Raw genomic sequence first — 20,588 nt, forward strand, 5'->3', positions numbered from 1 at the left:
TATTTGAAATTGCCTTGCATTTTTGAGCGATTTTCGTAGCTTCGTACTACGACGCTCTAATGTAGCGAAGCTTTCGTAGCATAGTGCTACACCATACGAATAAAAACCACACGGTCAAATATCATACAATGTAGCACTTAGCTTTACACGTAGAAGAGAACTATTAATATCAAGGCTCGTCCCATTTAATATGTACAAAAGACGGACTAGAGTAAGGATAAAGTACAAGTTTACCACAATGTTATTAACTAGTTAATGTTAAATCTAAAATGAAACTAAGCAGACATTGTATCCCTCCGCATAACCCACGCAGTCTCATAAACTATTTCAACCACAACAGTATACAGAAATAAAATTCAACTACATAAAAAGAATAAGACCAATGTCTCTATATAAGTTGGAAGGGTAAATGTCAGTGTCTTATATAAAAACGTAATTTCTTTATATTTTTGTGAATATTACTGACGCTGAACTAGTAAGTTCACTAGACACCTACGCCTCCTAAATATTAGATATTCGATTGTTTTTACTGTTAACAGAATACTTTGTTTATTCGCTACTGAGTTACTCGATATGACACTTATATCAGAGTGCCTACAAAGCCGCCAAGTCGGTATCGACTGTCTTTTGCTCGCATGTCAACTTTCTATTTTCGTCACATAGCGCTGCTGGGAACCACCAGATGGCGCCACTGACAGTAGCATCGTTTTAATATCGGTTGTTAGATTCAAATAACAACTCAGTAATAGAGCACACGGATTGCAAGTCTTGTATTCCGCTAATATTTCATGATGTAATTGTGAAATTGCCGGGTAATTTAAAAGGAGTGTTTTTTTATTTATAAAACGGATTGGACGGACAACTTGTCCGTTGTTGACCGAATATGGACGATTATAAACGTGTTTTGCATCTTTTATCAAAGTGGCAAATAAACAACAATAAACACGAAAGTTTGGAAACAAAAAGCGAACGCGTTCTTAAAAACATCGTGCCTCTGGAGGCCTTTTCGCGCCTGTCCGTACGACGGTCTAGCAATTCCCACTCAAACAAATCACTACTAAACAAACGTTTCTACAGGTAAGAATAATTCAACGAAAGGTCACCTGTTACGGGTATTCGACATCGATCATCGGGAGTGCGTTCCGTCGACCTTCCCTCGTAATGTCGCCCCGGGGAGCGCCCGGCAGACTCTGCAGCGAGACAAAACCCACCCTCCCTCCGCCCTCGCCTGTCACGCAGAACTTGCTTTATACAAACGAACATTTTTTACGCCGCATTTCAAATCCGCTCCCATCCTATATACCTTTCGTATTTGACACGTGTCGTATGACATATGAAAATTTAATAAAGCATAGAATTTGTAATTACAACTCGTGAATGTGTGACGCGTTTACGACGTTCTCAATATTAAACTGTTATTTCAAAGTGTTCGGGATTTATTAGTGTTTTACTCGTGAACGGTGAATTTTATAAGCGTACCTTGGTGACCGAATTTAGGTGTGCGCCAGGTGACAGCGTATCTCCGCTCGCGTGTATTGTTCGCGTCCTAGCCGCCGACTTTCCATTTATTTCTCTATGAATACGTTATTACCTGCTCGCCCTCGCTTATCAAAGTTTATTTGCAGCGTGTGGTTTACTCTGTACCGGTGCTTATTCGTTATTACAGCGCCCGAGTGTTTTATTGCCAGGGCGGGGCCGAAATCGCGCACGACGCCCTTGTTTTTTATTCGCATTTTTCCCTCACGATCTTTACAGGATTTAAAGTTTATAGTATTATTTTCTCTTGTTACAGATCGAGGACGCCATGTTAATGTTCGACAAACAAACCAACAGGCACAGAGGTAAGTGGCGATTCAAACATTTCATTTTCACATCTTTAATAAAGTTAGAAAAGATGGCAATCTCACCAACATTCAAAATAAATTTACTAACTTGTATTTCCTTTTGAAATCATTTCATCTCTTTTTGTATAAACAACAATAAAAAATATCACAGTAAGCACATAAATAAGTGTATATTTATCATAAACAAAAACAAAGAAATCTCTCAGTCCCTTGCGTGTCACATGGGAAAATAATAATATTACTTTTGTAAGCGTCTCGCCTCATTTTGTTGGTCGTCTTCGCCGCAAAGTCGATACTGGTTAACTAGCAACGGATAAATACAGCCACTGACCTTCTATAAACATTTACCAACGAACAGAGACCCCTCTGGATTACAGAGCAATACTTTTTATCACTAACCAAAGCTAGAAGCAGGAAAGTCAATGCGGTTCTAGTGAGAATGGAGGGTGTTACGGCTGAGGCGTATCGAAGCGAATCGTCGGGTTCGGGGAGCGTCGTCACTAAATAGGTTCACCGTTTTCGGTATTGTACTCCCTCCCTCGTATTACGACTATGCCCTACTAATAAATAACAAATCGATGCGCAAATAAAATACATGTTTTCGTCATGGAGATTTCCCGATACCGCTCCCTGTCGTGTAGAAACAAATGTGAGAACTCTGTTCTTAGAATTTAAACAACTAAAAGAAATGTAATTTACAAATACGATTTACGAAACAGATTGTTGTATGAAATAACTCGCAAAATTTAACGTAAAGGTCCTTATTATTTCGGTAAAATGTATACAAGAGTAACGTTATCATTTTGAAAAATGGCGGCAAATAAATTGTACCCCAAAATACTACAGTCCCCCGGCCTGGATAATCAGTTGCTCTCATTATCCTCACAACGCGTAAGATTTTAATTAAAACCCACGGAAATCGTATCAAGGACGGCCATCTTTTGTTGCAAACGAAGGTTCCCTCAAACAGACACAGAAATACAATGCTGAATTTACTTTTGAAATACTCATTAGACAAAATCAAGTTGACCTGAATACTTCGGCTAGACGAATTATTTTAGATCTTACTGCTAGGTTGAAAAAGTAATTCACCCTTTTATTTTAAAGTAAAATAAAAACTCTTTTTAAATAATGTTTATTTTAAAACTATCAGTTTTTTGTTAGACACGAATATAGAATGTTTCAAATTTAAAAAAAAAATGAGTCCCTACGTTGCACTTTCAACAACTGTCCATCTTATATATGCATATTGACAATATTATAGTATTCTTTAATGCCATGCCAGTATTATAGGGTCACGCCCAAAGTTGCCCTTAATGACCGCATTTCGAAATTGAAAATTGTCATGCCATAATGCGTCTCCCCTTTTAGTTTATGATATCAATTCATCTATAAATAAAAATATGTAGTGCCATAAACCGCACCTAATAACCGCTAGTGTGTTATTATTCCGAAACATAATCAGTCGGGTCGGGTATTCGGCGCAACAAATGTAAAAATATCCCCTGTTTATTTGTATCAGTCTCGGCCTAAAGGCAACCCGAAAGCGTATTCAGGCTGAATATGAATGCAAACTGCCCCAGCGAACGGCCGGAATGGCGAAAATCAAATTAGGTATGGCGTGAATACTTCACGGCGACGTCGGGAAAAAAATTGAAATCAAATATTCATTGACTTTCAACCGGATAAGCCGGCCCGCAGCCATTTCAATACATTTTATTATCTATTTTTCGATGTGGCGTCGATCCAGCCACGACACAGTCTCGCTTCTTCGCAGCTCACTGATTTCTGTCCGAATGAATCGAAAAAGCTAATAAATATTGCATCAGCTCATTATGGTTTTCATTGATATTTTAATCCCACAAAAATATACACAATATCTGCAACATGTTAAATGAATACTTAGAAACTATTAAAAATACTTTTGTAAGCAAAAGTAAATATAGTACTAAAGAATTCATATGAACTTTGATTTAAACTCCCAAATAAAATATTAGTATGCCTATATTTTAGGTTGAAATTTGTTTTCTGAATGGCTGAGTATATTTAATTAATCTAAGCAATGATAAATATCACTATAACAAAGAAAAGGCGAATTTACTTTCGCGATATATCTGTTAATTATTCATCCTTCTAAGCGGATTTCAATTTATTTTTATAAATCACGTGTTGAATGGGGTCTTAATTTAATGGGCGATATTAATGCAAAGCTGTTGAATCTGTGAAAAATAAAAAACCTTTTAGCCTTTTCAGTACATTAAATATGCGCGAATAATGCGTTTAATGGCACCCTTTACTTTTATTTACGACCGTTCTCGGTTAAAAAAATAATAATTAACGAGGTCCTTTTTCAAAAACTGCCCATTGTCTTTTTTGTAATTAAATTCTCTGCTAATGTTTTATTTGTCTATAATAGCATTTTCCATCAACAAATTATTTTTCAATTTCGTAGCTGTTTGTAAAATAAGACATCCTGTATCACATTTCCAGTACTGGGTACATATAATATTAGAATAAGTAAGTACTTAAATCGGTACTTTAGTCTCTATCAGTCGTGAACGTGATAGATCCTTTTAATATATCGTAAATAAATAACTTAACGAAGTAACTTTCTTTGAAAAATCCTACGTTAATTGTACTTCTAGGAAATTGAATACAGTGTTGCTGTACATTATCAGAAGTCAGTCTTAAAATGTTCTATTCGTAGAAGGTTCCTCTCTCACCTACGGGACACATTTGTCACAGTGCGTGCCTCTATACCGTGAAAATTTCACATCCAACTTTGCATAGCCCTTGTGTTATCTATTTTTCATTTCCCGTTCGTGATGTGTAAAGTAGCCTATTGCGTGAATCATAAATGGTGATCGTTTTCGTCAGACCCCATAAAATTTCTTTTAGACAAGAAACGTTATAGTGTTTTAAATTTTTATTCCTTTACAACAACCGTTCCGTTTTATTAGTCGTAAAATAGCAAGGCTCGAATTACATTTCGGATTAACGAACCCACATTGAATTTTAATTTAAAATAAGCTATTATCTGTAAGTATTCGTTACGTTGAAAGTGGAGGGTAATGATAATCATGATACATTTTTCAGGTATTATAAAGCTTCTTAAACACTTCACTTGTGGTTCGTGCGGTCGATAAAATAATGCAATCTCCACCTTACGACTGAATACTTAAGATTGTTTGCGGAATCTTGTATATTTGTAAATATTCAGCGGGCGTTAAGTGGCAGCACGTGGCGAGTCCCTTGGGAGAGGCGGGAACACGTTGGATGTATCAACCCGGAAACCGGTCTAACAGCATTACATATTTCGAACAAATCGCATTTTTATTTTCATACAAAACTTCTAGCTGTTTTTACGACAAATTTATTGAAAAACATTTCACTTGGATCACGCGAAGCGAAACTAATGGGCGATAAAGCAAGTGAAAAAATGTTTTTAATATTTTAGTAGCACTTTACTGATATCGAATAGTTGTTATGGCTGATCCCTTGGAAGCTTTACTTAGTATATTGAATCTTGAATGATGAGCCGCCTGTAGGAACACTTCAACTGAGATTGATAATCGATTATGACTATACTTAAAAGTAAACCTAAAGTTTTAGTAGCTGGGTGTGGTGAGTTTCGATTATAGAGTCCCTCGTGGGATGGGGCTGAGAATGCATTCCATGTGCGGTGCGATGCATAATATAAAGTATTTTAAAAGCTCTTGGGAGCTTTCGGTTATCAGATGCTTTCCGTCTTATTTTTGAATAAGTGAAGACACAAGTGAATTGTTTATAAAAGTAGTACGCGCATTTAATAATCATTACAGGCATCAAATTTACAAAAAAAATCCTTACTAAAAATACACAATATTTTTCATTCCTAAACAATTCTTTTTATCTTTGTCCTATTATATAAGGCTTGCTTGACTACAAACTACAAGTTCTATTTCCCACTGATTAAGGACTTAGCTATTAAGCCGACAGCTGGAGTATTCAAAGCCATCAAGCTAAATGTGCAAACGGAATGACCATTTGAAAGACAAGTACTGCGTCCGCTTGATATAGACTACCAATTTCGCTAAAATCCTGCAATTCACAGTATCTGCATTGGCACTGAGCTGTCATTAATTAGGTTGCGATCACGATAGATCAGGAATTAGTGGAGCAATGTGAACACTTCGTTTAAGATATAGCATACATTTAAAAGTAAACGATAGATACTTTGCAGTATATAAAAGTAATAGACGCTTTAAATCAATAAATTGTTAATTATCTGAAGCAAAACACATGAATAGATTAAAACTAAATGATATTAGGAACTAAAAGGACGTATTACCGACTCCACCCATCTGTGTCTCACATTTGTATATTCATACCTGAATTTGAGTTATAAAATCCACCTCTCCATTTCTTATTATTTATCAAAGATATTAATTAATTAACAACACGTCCAAAAACAACCCATTTATTCATTTACCTTATAACCCGCACTACATTATTAATAGGTTGACGGGCCATATCTCCCTATTGCAATATAAGTCTATTTACGCGTTAGTGGGAGACTTAAGTCCCCACGGGTAAACGGCGGGAAGTGGTAGAGAGCGTAGGAAATACTCCAGAGAATTTTACCACGATTCTCTTTCCGATCATTCTTTATATGTATGTTTGCAGTAATATACGATTGATAAATTCTAAATATTTGATGTTTGAAATGTAGACAAATAAATGTATATTTTAAGAGAATAATTAACCGATTCGATTGAGAAAGAAAGTATCATTCAATTCATTGTTAAGATACGATTTCGAATGTGGATCATTACTATCGACAATACAATTGCGAAATACATCCGAAGAGATTACATTTCAGCTGAAACCCAATATAGTACTATAATTTCATTGGAATCAGCAACAATAGCCTTTTAAGAGCGGTTGGCAATAAATCGAAGGCACGAATTGATCGTCAATGAAGCATTAAGAAGGCAGCGCTTTCACAATATACATTAGAAGTGTGTTTTATCGAATCACTTCCTACGGGACAAGGCTACAAAAAGGAATGATTGTAAAAATAGTGAGTGCGGGAAATGACACTGTGGAAGGGCGACTATTGACAACGTTACAAGGGAAAGTAAATAAAGTGCTAGCAATTGAAAAGTCATCCATTCTAAGACCGCAGAAAATTGACTGGAAGGTTTACATTGTCAAGTTTTTGAACAATAAGCGAAGCGCTCGCTGAACGAATAGGTTCATGGTATTGCAATTACGAGGCTAGGCTCGTGTTAGCTTTGTGTCGCTTAATGAAGGTTTTATTGTTGTAAGTCAAGTGTTTCGAACATGCACTTGGTAATTCCAGTAACTACTAGTCTATTTATAATTTAGAATGGTTTTATAAACTTGAATTATCTATCGAAGAACAGTACTTTAAGTAATAAAGTCATGATAATGTAAGTGTTAATTCTGTTATAAAGTACGATAAAATATTCATTTACGCTTACGGAATAATTAGCTTAATTCGATATATATCTTGGGAACTCAATCTGCAGAGTGCAAAGGTGAACGTATCGCCACAACGCCTGCGTGAATACAAATTACGAAGTAAAACGAAGTAGACAAATACAAACTAAATCTCGGCACGAATCTGACATGCTGGCGTTATTAGATAACACGGCGTTAGCTAAATGTGCTCACGCCCTGATACAATTACTTTGATAGAAAAAAATATTACATTAATTGTATCTAATGTTTTATCGTATTATACCTGTGTGTCATCGCATTTTTGGTTTGTTTCTTACTATCTGTTGCTGGCGACTTCGCCTCCGTGTAATTAAAAAATAATAAAATATTGCATATGTTTTTTGAAATCGGCCAAGTAGTTTTTAAATTATTTCAATACTTGTATTTATAATTATATATCTTTATAATATTTGTATAGATAAAGCACCGATGTTATACATAAAAGCATATAATTACAATTTCATTAAAAAATTTCAGTCTTCTGAATTAAAAAACAGCTTTTTTAAATCACCCCGTTACTTTATAATCTTTTACCATATTTAAACAAAAGTGTAAATAACTATTATCTAAACGCTCTACTGTTTATTTGTCACATATGAATTAAAAAATATTATTGAATGAAATTGTTTCTGTAACATTAGCCCTTGTTTTGGTTACATTAAAGGATTCCTGACATAATTATCTCGAAGCGACTTACAACGCACCCATTTATTAACCATCTTAATTACTAAGGCCAAGTTAATTACACCGGGTAAAACTTAGCGCCTAAGAGCGTTATCCCGTTAATTTAGTACAAAGTCGGTTTCGTGGAAATCTCTTTATGTCATCCTTCTGCGGGATATCGCCGAAGTTGTTTCGAATGATGCCAATTGGTACTCCTTAATGGGGCCCTAAACTTTTTCCGTAATAAAATTATGGAAAAGATCTCTGAAACTCCTTGGAACAATTACTATTATTTATGGCTTCAATAATTTACTGTCAAGAGCAGTGCCGCTGTACGGATAAAGACGATGTTATCTTTGCAGGATTTTCTCATAATCTAACTGTGAATTTGATTCACTGTAGTAGATGAGGGTGTCTACTTGTTCTAATTTAACATTATTCATAAAAATTTATTAATTTCTCGTAATATATAACTTTAATTTATCAAAGGCTTTAACCGTCATAAAGTCGAAAGTCATCCTTTGGGCATAAAGAATTTTTTTTAAACATTTTATGTTAAGAAGCATTATATTTATTCAATAATAACTCCCACTTGTATACCGCATCACTCGAGTATCGTAATATATTAGGGATTGCTCCGCATGAGGGAGTATAAAGCTTTAGTTTTTCAGAAGGACTCATAAAGAAGAATGAAATAAATCGTATTGGAACCCCTGCTGATATTGCGGTTGTCTGTAGACGACAGTGAGTAAGCTTTATAAAGTGGCTCTAGGCATTTGCCTTTTTCAATACTTATACATAAAACAACTGTCTGTGTGTAGGCGACTCTATCAAATACGAAACTGTAGTTACTTTTCTTACAAATAAAGCGGTTTAGTTGTCAAATACAAAACATTTAGTTAATCAAGCGTAAAACCAGTCGCTCCAACCATTGATTGAATTAGTAATTAATAAATAGTAAGCTAACAATACAATGTTACTTAGGATCTCCGTTTTAACCTTCAAAAGCTACTAGCTAACGTGCGATGTAGGCTATCAAGCCGAGTGTGCCCACGATTTCGCTTTGCCAGTACTCTGGGACACAATCGCAATCAGTCTAATATGTTGAACAGTGGGTCTATCTCATTATCATGGACGACCACAGGTGAATGATGGCGCGGCACGAGCGCCGGCGGCCGTTTTGTTTGTGGTCGATTTAACGCCGGGGACAAATTGCGTGTTCGCCGCCGCAGCCCAGAGATCATTCCGGAGCCGAGAGGAATAAATCGACTGATTACTTTCACAATACGAAATGTAAAGAGAATTACAACGCACACGGCATTCTGGCTTAAATCTGTGAACTCGTGTGGAGTTTATTTCACGTGAATTAACGTTGTCTTTGTTTTTTATTTATATGCAATCGTATTTGGTAACAAATACTACATCAAAAAATAATTTTAATAAATACAATGATTTCCATTAACACAAAAGATTGGTAAAGTTGTTTTTCAGTATTATTTGATCTTACTAATATTATAAATGCGAAAGTTTAGATAGATGGTTGGAGTTTGTAAGAGTTTATAGCCTAAACTAATGAACGGATCTTGATGGATTTTGGAACAGATGTAGAGGATAGTCTAGAAGAACGCACAGGCTATTTTTTTTTTTTTTATTATTATTCCACGTAAACAAAGTCGCCAGCCATAGCTAGTCTCAAAATAAATAATTTAGGAAACTTAGTCCTGTTAAAGGAAAAATATTTATGTACTCGTCGAAAATGTTCTTGTTCTCATCCTCTTAACAAGAAAGTAATCTGACGACCTCCGTCGCGATAACGGGATTTTTATGTAAAAAAACTTGAATCGCGCCTACCCTCACCTAGCCCGCGGCTCGAAAGGAATACCCGCATTGTCGGCTCCACTAAAGATTCGTAATACACATTTTCCCGTATTGGAATTACAGCTGTATTTTGCTCGTGTAACATAAAATCGGCGTTACGGCGACGCCCATGAAAATGCTAGCTTGGAAATCTATTGTATCCTTTGTTTAGCTCCCTCCAGTGTTGCAATCCACTGAAAGTTTTACTACCGACTGTTTCAACTACGCCATTTCATAAGCAAAACACCGTAAAACCGTATAGTGTTACAGAAATACTAACAAATTGTCTATTGCGATATGTATAATTCAAAAAGTGAAGTTATGGCGCAACTTTTGAACCAGATATAAATTGAATTTGTTCAAAGTGTATTTTAGAAATCGATAATAACTATGTCGAACAACATTGATCACTTACTTAAATTACTTCGCATACTATTATTCTTCCAATAATAAAAAAATCTTTATTGCTGTCGTACAAAAGCTATAAACATTCCGTTCCATTAAAATGTATTAGGTTAATACATTTCTATACGAAATTTATAACAAAATCACATTTCTGCAATTGAATAAAAATTTCACCCAAAAGGTTTTAAAATATACAGAGAGCTCGTAAGACTGTTAAAGGCACATAACGTGAGCGGGAACACTTTTGGGCGTAATTTCGTAATATTGGTTAACCGCTTGAAAATTATACACACGTGTCGCGTATAAGAAGGGTTTGTAACACGTATGCCACTAAATTTTAGTTAGAGTCTGGCAACAGGTGCGTAGGATGAGCCCGCTTGAAAGTCGTAATTATCATGAGTCCCGTTCTCTCCTCTTACTCAACTACGTAAATATAAATCAACTCTTAATTGTTTGTATTTAAACAATAGTTGTTTAACTACTACAACACATTTTTCCAAACTTCTGTAATATCTCTTCTTTTAAGGGAGTAATTGCGTATAGTATGTGTTTCCTTTGTTTACATATTAAAATTAATGTTTCAGTAACGAAAAAGCATTTAATTAATATTTCATTTTCGACAGTACAGTTTTCATATAATCATTTTAATTAAGCATTTCCACCCAATACTGACCACGAAAGAGTCGTGTCCTTTAAATGGAAAAATTTAATTATTTAAGTTTCGCAAACGAACCGACCGGACCAGGTATGTTTGCGTGAAACTGTGTGCAGTTTTATATCGTTGTACATTTATATTTTTTGTCAGTGATATTTAAAGCGTGAATTTACTCAGTCACCGACCGTATCAGTCAGCTGAATGGAATTTGCATAAAAGACACATAGCTTTTCCTCAGCGCAGTTGCGTATTAGAGCTTAGCGTTGATTTAAATTGAAATTTACCTCGTGAAAATTGTATCTGGCTAAAATAGCAGAAACTCTATGAACTTTGCCTACATAAAAAAGAAGTTAAAACGAGACTCTAAATATTTTTCATGTATTTTAGTGACAACCGTTTGATTTTTAAGGGTAAATAATGCAACTAAGTACAATCGAGTATACGAATAAAAATATAAAAAAATAGAACTTATATCAAATTAAGCATTTGATTTATCTCCACTGCAGGCAACAGCTGTTTCACTGTATCAGTAGACATTTTAATAATATAAATCAGCTAAACCACGTTTACAAAATAAGCTTGTTTCATTTTCAATGGATTATTTAAAATAAACTTGAATATAAATTTACGTTACTCTAGCAAAAAGTTAATTTAAATAATCCCGAAACTAGCAACTAATCTAGAAGACCCCATGTCCATTTAAATTGATTGAAGATTATAATTGATTTGGGGAAACAAAAACAAGCACGCCCATCATTTATCAATTAAAGCGCTACTCAAATTAAACTTTGAACCGAAATTGCTCGTGTCATTTACATACACGGTATCAATTAAGTCGAGTTTTAGAGAAAATGGAAAGGATACTTCGAAATTTTTAAAAACATTATTCTAACATGCATTTATGTTACAATAAACTGCTGATATTTATATTTTCACATATCACTATATCTATAATAGTCTCGCCATGTATAGAGTTAATTCAAAAAAAAAATATGTGAAAAATTGTGTACAACTTAAAATATTTCTCCAATCCCGTTAAGTGGCATAAGCGTAAAACTCTTCTTTTTACATACTTAATTCGTTTATAATCATCAAATTTTGCATCTCATTAAATCGCGGCAAATTTACATAGCTAATTATAATTTGGTTACATTATCCGCGGGCGCGAAATAAGCCAGTTTCAGCAAGTCACAGCTCAAGTGGATTTATTGGCAGTAGAATGAGAAGTTGCCTCGTACGTTCGTGATAATGGTTTTGTAAATGAAACCCGTTATGCGACGCGGTTTGACGTTACTGTTATGGCGTCGCTGTTGGATGCCAACTTTAATTTAACCGTTTCCCCTTTTCGCGTCCATTAATGATGACGGCTCGCTGACAAATGCGTTGTTGTCGCTCCAAAACAAACGAACAACACGCAAGCACGTCAAATTGAGGTACACAAAGATTGCACGTCTAATTTTTAAATACATACTCGTATATTATTATGCAATATAGGTGCATATTGACTGATTTTTCTACTTTTCTGGACGTTATCTTTCAGATAATAGACATAGGGAATTTTCCTCCTTAATTTCATAGCACGGAACTAACGTTTTTTGTCATAAAAGAATTGTCATGAAGACTTTGATACGTTTTATTCCCCAGACGGTACAATAAAATGTTACAGTGTACATCGCTGTTAAAAAGTTTACAAAATAAGTTGTACGCTTGATTGATGTTCGGCGGCCCGAGGGAGCGGTAGGAAGTTAGTCGGCGTGTAAAACATTAAACTATCGTGTAGAGTGCCCCGAGGATCTGACCGTCGACTGTCTCGCAATGACAAGCCCAGGCGCCGCCGAGACTTCCCCTTCACGGCAACTTGCTTCGCGGCCTAGCGGCAAATTAAAAACGTCAATCACCACTAACACCTTTTATCGATCCGTCATCAGCACTATACATATGTTTTAATTGAAACTTAGTACTTTATCTGTTCTAAATTAGAAGACCGTTAAATTAACATTAATTACTACTTAACTATATTAATTCTGGGTTGTTGAAGTTTCCATTTATTTTTAAACTGCTCAATGATTCATTAGTGATAGGTTAAACTAAAATTAAAAGGTGTAACCCAAGATATGTATTTCGGAAACGCATTTCAAGAATTTATCGAACCAAATACACTTAATGGTTAAATATAACTGGGAAACTGGGCATAACTGAATCAAAAATGCCAGTTGGTGTATTCACATTATTAGTAGGTACAATATTTAAATGTCTACTAGTAAAAATCAATTTCATCAGCTGTGACATGCCTAAAATAATTTTAAAGTAAATCGATAAGAAGAGAAATAAAAGAAAACGTTTATCAATTACAGCACTCTAATACTCATAAATATTTCCAACGTTTGCGTTCACGCTCCTTATAATTTAAAGTAACAATAGCTTCAGGTTGTATTATTGCTTTACAAAAGCGTTCAATTAATTTTGCTTTTAGTAAAACACAATAAATTAATTTTCGTGGTTGTAGCAACAAATTGCTCGATAACGTATAGGTGGTTTTCACTTTATGAACAATAGTTTCATAAACTTCTTATTAATAAAGATATTTTACTTTTACTATTATTAACAAAATTAATTATCATGTTAAATGAAAGTCAAAGAGCAAACAGTTCGGATATCCACAATAATCGTCTCTATATTGATAAAGAGATTGGAAATTGGAATTGATTGGGGTTTTAATAAGTTTTATCGTACCTGAGAGTCTCTTGAACGAATTCGAGACACAATTACCTATATTATTCGAGACGCGCGCGCAATTATTTCTAGTTCGAGTGGTATTTATTTTAAGTGCTACAGTTCACGACCTTAAGTAGCTATTTCCGTAACGGCTTCTAAAAGTCATCAGTTTAAAATCGGATCGTGAGGTGCGCACGAACGGTTCGAGTGGCTTCCGCCATTAAACATTTATGCGTCAAAGATAACGCCTGCTTTTTGTGTACCACTACACAATTTTACGGCACTTTTACTGTTTCCTGATCTGATCGGTTGCACTACTTCTACTTACCTCGTTTCCCAACAAACAACGACGATTATCGCTCCTCAAGTAGTTTTACAAGGCAACCTCGGTTGTGAAATGTTTGTTGCAGTTCTAAAGTTGCATTTATCTGTTAAGAATCATTTGTGGTACAATACGACTTAAGTTTCGCAGTAAGAATGCAAACTGCATCATTAAAGTAGCGATTTTAGATTTGTACAATTTGATATAGAAAAGCAAATTAAACTCTATCAAATAGCAATGATTACTATGAATGAAAAAAAAATTGTTGATTGTCAAAAAGTAACATGAGTTACAAATATAAATATGTACCCACAATCCTCTCTAAAATGATGTAGTCTATTTATTTACATAACAATCACAGACGTCAAAGGTAGAGTACAGATTAATCCTGGCAATTATTATTTGTGCAGACATCAAACATTCATATCGCAGCAAAAAAAAAACATTTTCGTATCATATTTTTCATCATAATTTCAAAGGCCGGCACAATTCAAAGCAATCTTCAGTTCCACCGTTCCACATTAAGCGACAAAAGCTATCACGGTCCGGGTCCATTTTGACTTGTTGAAGCGCTACAAAAAGTAAATGTTTATTTTACCTGACCAAATTCCAGATTAAACCATTTCAACTTTATATGACAAAAATGTGGTTGTTTGTGTCAATAGGGGCGGAGTATACATTGTGTTACATGTTTCCACATTCGCCGTTCTTAGAGCTCGAGCGGTTCCCGTATTACATATAACAAAGGGTGAAATAATGAATAGTCCAGAAAAACGACGCGGCTCTCGTTATGAGCTACATGCATAAATGATACGACGAATCTGACAAATGGCTCGGCAAAATATAACAATGATGGTGGCTCCAAGTGGCCGTTCAATTATGCAAATAGGCTGTCCTACGTTCCTTCTGCAATAACATAACTGACGAATGACACTCGCCTTTTGTTCACTCTCTTGGATAACTAATATCATTAAGTGGTTATGTTCTATTATTGGTTGCCAGTGTTTCATTAAACGTTTTTCTTTTAATTGTGAAAGTATTTTGTCGTAAATCTAAAGTTTGTAGAAGATTCACACAATTAATCAGCTTTAAAATGGAGTCATGATTATATTTAAAAGGATTTATGGTATTATTATTTTAATTCTATTTAATAGTAAACGATCAAAGCATTAAAACGTTATCTAAATTGCTCAAGAGATAATTACCCGACAATTAACGGCAGACGCTAATAATGAAAATGAGATTATAAATTAATCAAGAACAATTTTTCGTTCGTAACTCCTCATTAAACTGATCCAGCGCCCAGGGTGCTTTATCACTCAGTCAAATTGCGTTTCGCTTAATTTTCTTTCAACGGCAGGTGTGTTCGACAGAGCAATTATTTACACCGTCAGTAGTGACGTCACTCCTCCAGTACTTCTACGTATTTCTTCGTTTCATACTCTGGAAATTTATAAATTGTTGTAATTAAAACATGTAATTTATCTTGTCTTTGATGAATTGTTATTTTATTTTCCCCGACTGAGATATCATCAAAGTGTCCCTAAGTTGCTACGTCAATATTGTCAGATATAATTTCTCGAACACTCTCAGGTAGTTAAACAATTTCGTGTTGTTAACACATATGAATTTGATATTTAATTTCAATATCTTTACACATGTACATTTTATCAAAGAACTTGGCACGCTTTAATAAATTAATTCAATAAAGCTGTGTACATTGTAAAAACAATTAACATTTCGGATAAAGCGTTCGGCTTTATGTAATTGAAGAAACAACCCTTTTGCTTACTCAACATTAGAGCCAAGGTCGTTTAAATACTTACTAAATGTCAGATCCATTTGTTCCCCTCATGTTTAGAAATGTCACTGCGGCTGATATGCCTATGGTTTAGTGTCTCTAATTTGACAGTGACATATAGGATTAAATTAGAATGTCATGCCGACTGTACAGAAAATGAATTCGCATACGGATGAGTCCCTCCCTTTAAGTGTGTTTTTGTTTTACGTTTTTGTAATAATTTACTTTGAACATGGTATCATGGAAAGGTTTTCTATTTTATATTGTTGTTTGGAAATTATTAAACATTTATTACACTAGCTGTCGTCCGCGACTTTGTTCACATGGAATTAAAAAAAATAGTAGCCTATGTGTTCTATGCAATATTCTATATCTATGCCAAATTTCATCAAGATCCAATCCGCCGTTTCGTTGTAAATTTTAACAAATATCCATCAAACTATCCATCTAAACTTTCGCATTTATAACATTAGTAATACCTTATTTTACTTAATTAACTTGATATTACTAATGACAGACGGCGTCACCATTTCATAGATATATCACATTAACATTTGCAACTACTTTTATTGTAAAATTGTATTATAATCCTTTTATTTATCCGAGATTGACAATCTGAAATATGACGTATAAATCTATAAAAATCCTTTTACGAAAGGAAAATAATCTCAGAGGAAAATGCTCGCCGACTTACATTTTAATATGATATATTGTTGGCAATACCGAGAAGTACGTTGATATTACTATCGCATACCCTCGCCGGTCTTGTTTTATGAACTGGCATTTACGCAGGTGGGTATACTGACATTTTGTATACACTCGCTAACAAAATGCCTACAATCGATAACATAATAACCTTTTACGAACGGCTATTTAAACAGCATAGCCTAATCTATTCAGACACGCGATATCTTAATAGGTTTTCGTAGCTGATACCTACGAAATACCCTATTGACTCATGTCTCAAGTATAAACGATTTTTACAGTTAATATTGTGAAACAAGATATGTCATCGACATATCGAGATCCGAAAAAACTTCAAATATTGTTATGTTTATTGGCAGACTCAAATATTTGAAGGATTGTGATTCAAATTCAGGGCTCAAGGCGTAACGGATACTCTCATTTCTAGACTACGAGGTCGGAGTATAAATTAATAAAATTCAAATTGTACGGCCTCAGAACAAATGATATTAGCAACTTGGCATAAATCTAATAAACAATGCAATTTTAAAATATAACGAGTAATAAACGAGGCAACTACGTAATAAATATCTTCGCCAGCCGACCGCATCGATAACATTCAGAATACACCGGTGCACTTTAAAGCCTGGAATGAAACCGTTTTATAATAAATTCTCCGGCTCCTACCCTGTGGGATTAATCGTCTTACTTTTCTCTCTCAACCGTAATCTCCACAGGGAATTGTGTGGCCAAGATCCCCTGCTTAGACCACTACCATCAGCTTCAGGTACTACTCGAACGATATTAGAACAAATGAACAATTCTACTTATCCTCTATATCCTCTAAGAAGATTATAAGTAGCAAAGACCACTACTTTTATGTTTAATGTCTCATATATTTCTTCGACTTCGTCAAGGACTTTTAGATTTTCACCTACGAGAGAATAAACTCACACGATCGTAAACTCATCGTAGGGGTTTCTTTATAAAAAGAGATAGTTGTGAAGTGTACTCATAGGATTTACCGCATCACCAGTTGCGCTCTGATAGCTGCCATCATGCCGGCGACGGCGGTATAACTTGTGAAATGGTCTCTTTGTGCAACTTCGTCAATGTCTACGTTTGCTGAATGCGGATAATTGCATTCGTCCAGCTGTGATATAGATCGTTATATTATAATGGAAGTACTGTTTGTTTTCTTAGCTAATGGCTTCAGAAATAACGGCTTTGTTTAGTTAAAAAAATGTGTTTGCTTCCTGCAATCACCGCTCTGTTTTAATTACAAATGCAACAATTTAAAAAGGTAAAAAAGTGTTTTATGCTATTCTTGTTCAGTGATGACTTTATTATACAAGGTATTGTAGTCATTCTGTATGAGATACATCAAAATGGAATTAACAAAAATGTCCTTTTTAAATATTTGGTAAATGTTTATTTTGTAGACAAAATTAGATTCGGACGGCTCGCACCTGATGGGTTTACTAGTGCCAGCAGGGTTTAGTTCCTGTCACAATCGGCCGCTACTGCGCTGCAGAATTAACCGCCGCTGCCCAGCCCGCTTTAAATGTCACTCTTATTATCATCTGACACTCCGGGATTACCTAGGATAAATTGTTTTAACATTTTCAAAACGGCCATTTCAACTAGATGTCGACAGTGGTTATCTATGCGAATTAAAATTCCACTCACTGTATTTTTCTCGATACGTATTTTTATTGAGCTTGACAAATCGGTTTAACACTTTCATTAGGTCCCTGCGAGCTGAGTCGCTTCAATTTAGCGAGCGTTTGATTGGTTGCAACAATCATTTACGTACGGCTGTGTCAACTTTGACATACGGGTTCTACGGGTCGACGGGCGCCTGCACGTCTGCTAATGCCATTTTCCGTTTGGCTAATAAGTTTAGCATGCGCTATTACCAATCGGACGTCGAGATTGGCACCCGCCGGACTTCTAGCACACCAATCAATTTGTTTCACGTTTGGAAGTTTTAATTCTCCGTTCATTCCGACACACCATCGACACGAAAAATCTGGAAAGGAAAATATTGCAATCTATTTTCAATTCTGAATATTTTTATCTTTGTAAGTAACGTAATATACAAATAAGAGGTGTATTTGCAATGTAAGTTGTAAGTTGTAACTTTTTACTGAGGTAATTATATACAGGAGTTTTAATAATCAAAATAATTAATTCCAAACAGTCATAATGATACGGAAAGTAGACGTAAACATAGACCTATCCCCGGGTTAATTTAATTATAACTGACAATTCTGTAACATTGTTTAACGGACTTTAAAAAGTAATAACGTATGTTACTAGAAAGGGAACTGTAATTTACATTCGGTCAATTACATGATTAGAATTTGGTTCCAACGTTTGATACGAAACTGATGTATGTAAATAGAGGCTGAGCGCTTGGCAGTTAAGCCCAAGGGTTAGACTGAGGGTGCTACTCTAGTTCATTTGACATTCGGATCACGACCGCCTCGAACGATGTCCCATCTCAGCTCACTTGGGCCGATTGCATTAATTTTGTCGTTTTATAAACGATTTAATAGGCAATCTTCAGAGTTGGCTTTCTCGCTTCGCTAGGATAAAATACGCTTAATATAATTTTCGTACTCTCTCAGAAAAGGAAATGTTTTTCGGACAACTTGACCTGTTTGCGTCAAATTTGATAACGTTAATAAAAATACACTACAATAATCACTACATTATTACGAAAGAAGTTTTAGTTAGTAGAGCATATTCTTAATTTTGTGCAATTACGTGAAGTCGAGACATCGACAGTTTATCAGTTTTCTGTCGTCCACTCGTAATGTACTCTCGGGAGTATTCAAATCAATCTCTGAACATTTTCAATTTATTTCAGAGTCCTTATCTGTGACAGCCTCAGCACTGAATTAATCTGAACGGACTCGCTGCCCCTCCCCCGTAGCTCCGCGCTTCCCCTCTCACCGGAAATTAAACGAATTAACGCCATCCAAATGTACATTTTTCACTTTGGGACTCGCGCATCCTATCGATGAATCTCCGAGTCTTTTTCATCGGCGACGGTCGCCAGATCTCTTCGTTTATCTATCTTCCATTAGATTGAACAATTGATACGTCAGAGATGTACGTCGAATTGTAAATTGAATTTAAGACATCGATTCGCTCATTTCGTTTGAAAGGCGATTTCATTAAGCCTATCAAAGTGATTCGATCTCGAGAGTACGATTTAAATATTGATATCTCGTAAATGAATGAGTCGATGAATCTATTTAATCATTCGTCGTGGACTATCATTAAAACGGTCTCATCGTTTGTTGACAAGACACACAAGTCATTTACTTAATATAAAAATAATGTGGGTACTAAAGTGGTAAGTCTTCCGTTACACACGTTTAGTTTTGTTTAATTTAAAAGTACTTAAAGTTTATAGCCCCAGACGCTGATATAGCGACGGCTCCATTATACATGGATTCATGACTTTATAAACCTTTTAAACTTATTGAAATGGACTGGAATATCTTACTAACGTCTATCCTTCTGATTTCAACGTCGCTGTTTGTACAAAAAAAGAAATGAATCCCTTCGCAGACTTTCCTTCATTTCTTTTCAGCACATCTCTTTCATTTACAATTTAATTTAAATTGAAAATATGTTAGTTAGCTGGAATGAGATCTACTTGGAAGTTTTGGAAGGGATTGTAAAAATACAATCCCTTATTTATATTTCTAGATATATTCTAGCAAAATTTACACTATTTGAGTTAGTTGCATATGTATCTAAAATAAAAAGATTTATTATGAAACATAAATCTATCGGTACCAAAATCTGGGTCGAAATTTAGCAACTTAACCAATCGTTCAACCTCTATATATTGAGCATCGTAAATGCGCAGTAAAGCCTTATGCGCACCTGCTCCTGTTTGTAGGATGCCCGCTAATTAATTCAGTAGCGGTCATTACTACGAATTGGATTTCCACAGCTATGGCGTCGTACTTACAATCTGTTACTTATACGACTGAAACTGTTAACTCTAAGGTACGAATTATATTACTTAATTATTTGTTGCTACCTTTAAGGGGTAAAAATATTTTTGAGAAAGCAAGTAGTCGATTATGGTTGTTTAGTAATATATAATGTACA

At 35.0% G+C, this 20,588-nt stretch overlaps 1 protein-coding gene across 3 annotated transcripts in view; it reads left to right on the forward strand.

Moving 5' to 3' along the window:
- Positions 1-20,588, forward strand: part of LOC106109455 (RNA-binding protein Musashi homolog Rbp6) — a 228,009-nt gene that overhangs the window by 139,915 nt on the left and 67,506 nt on the right. For all 3 annotated transcript variants that reach the window (XM_013290962.1, XM_013290965.1, XM_013290963.1), the window contains one exon: positions 1,793-1,841. In XM_013290962.1, coding sequence (XP_013146416.1) covers positions 1,793-1,841 — 49 coding nt within the window. The remainder of the gene's footprint in view (positions 1-1,792; positions 1,842-20,588) is intronic.

The sequence above is a fragment of the Papilio polytes genome, unplaced genomic scaffold (genome assembly GCF_000836215.1).
Source record: "Papilio polytes unplaced genomic scaffold, Ppol_1.0 DF821289.1, whole genome shotgun sequence".
NCBI lineage: Eukaryota > Metazoa > Arthropoda > Insecta > Lepidoptera > Papilionidae > Papilio > Papilio polytes.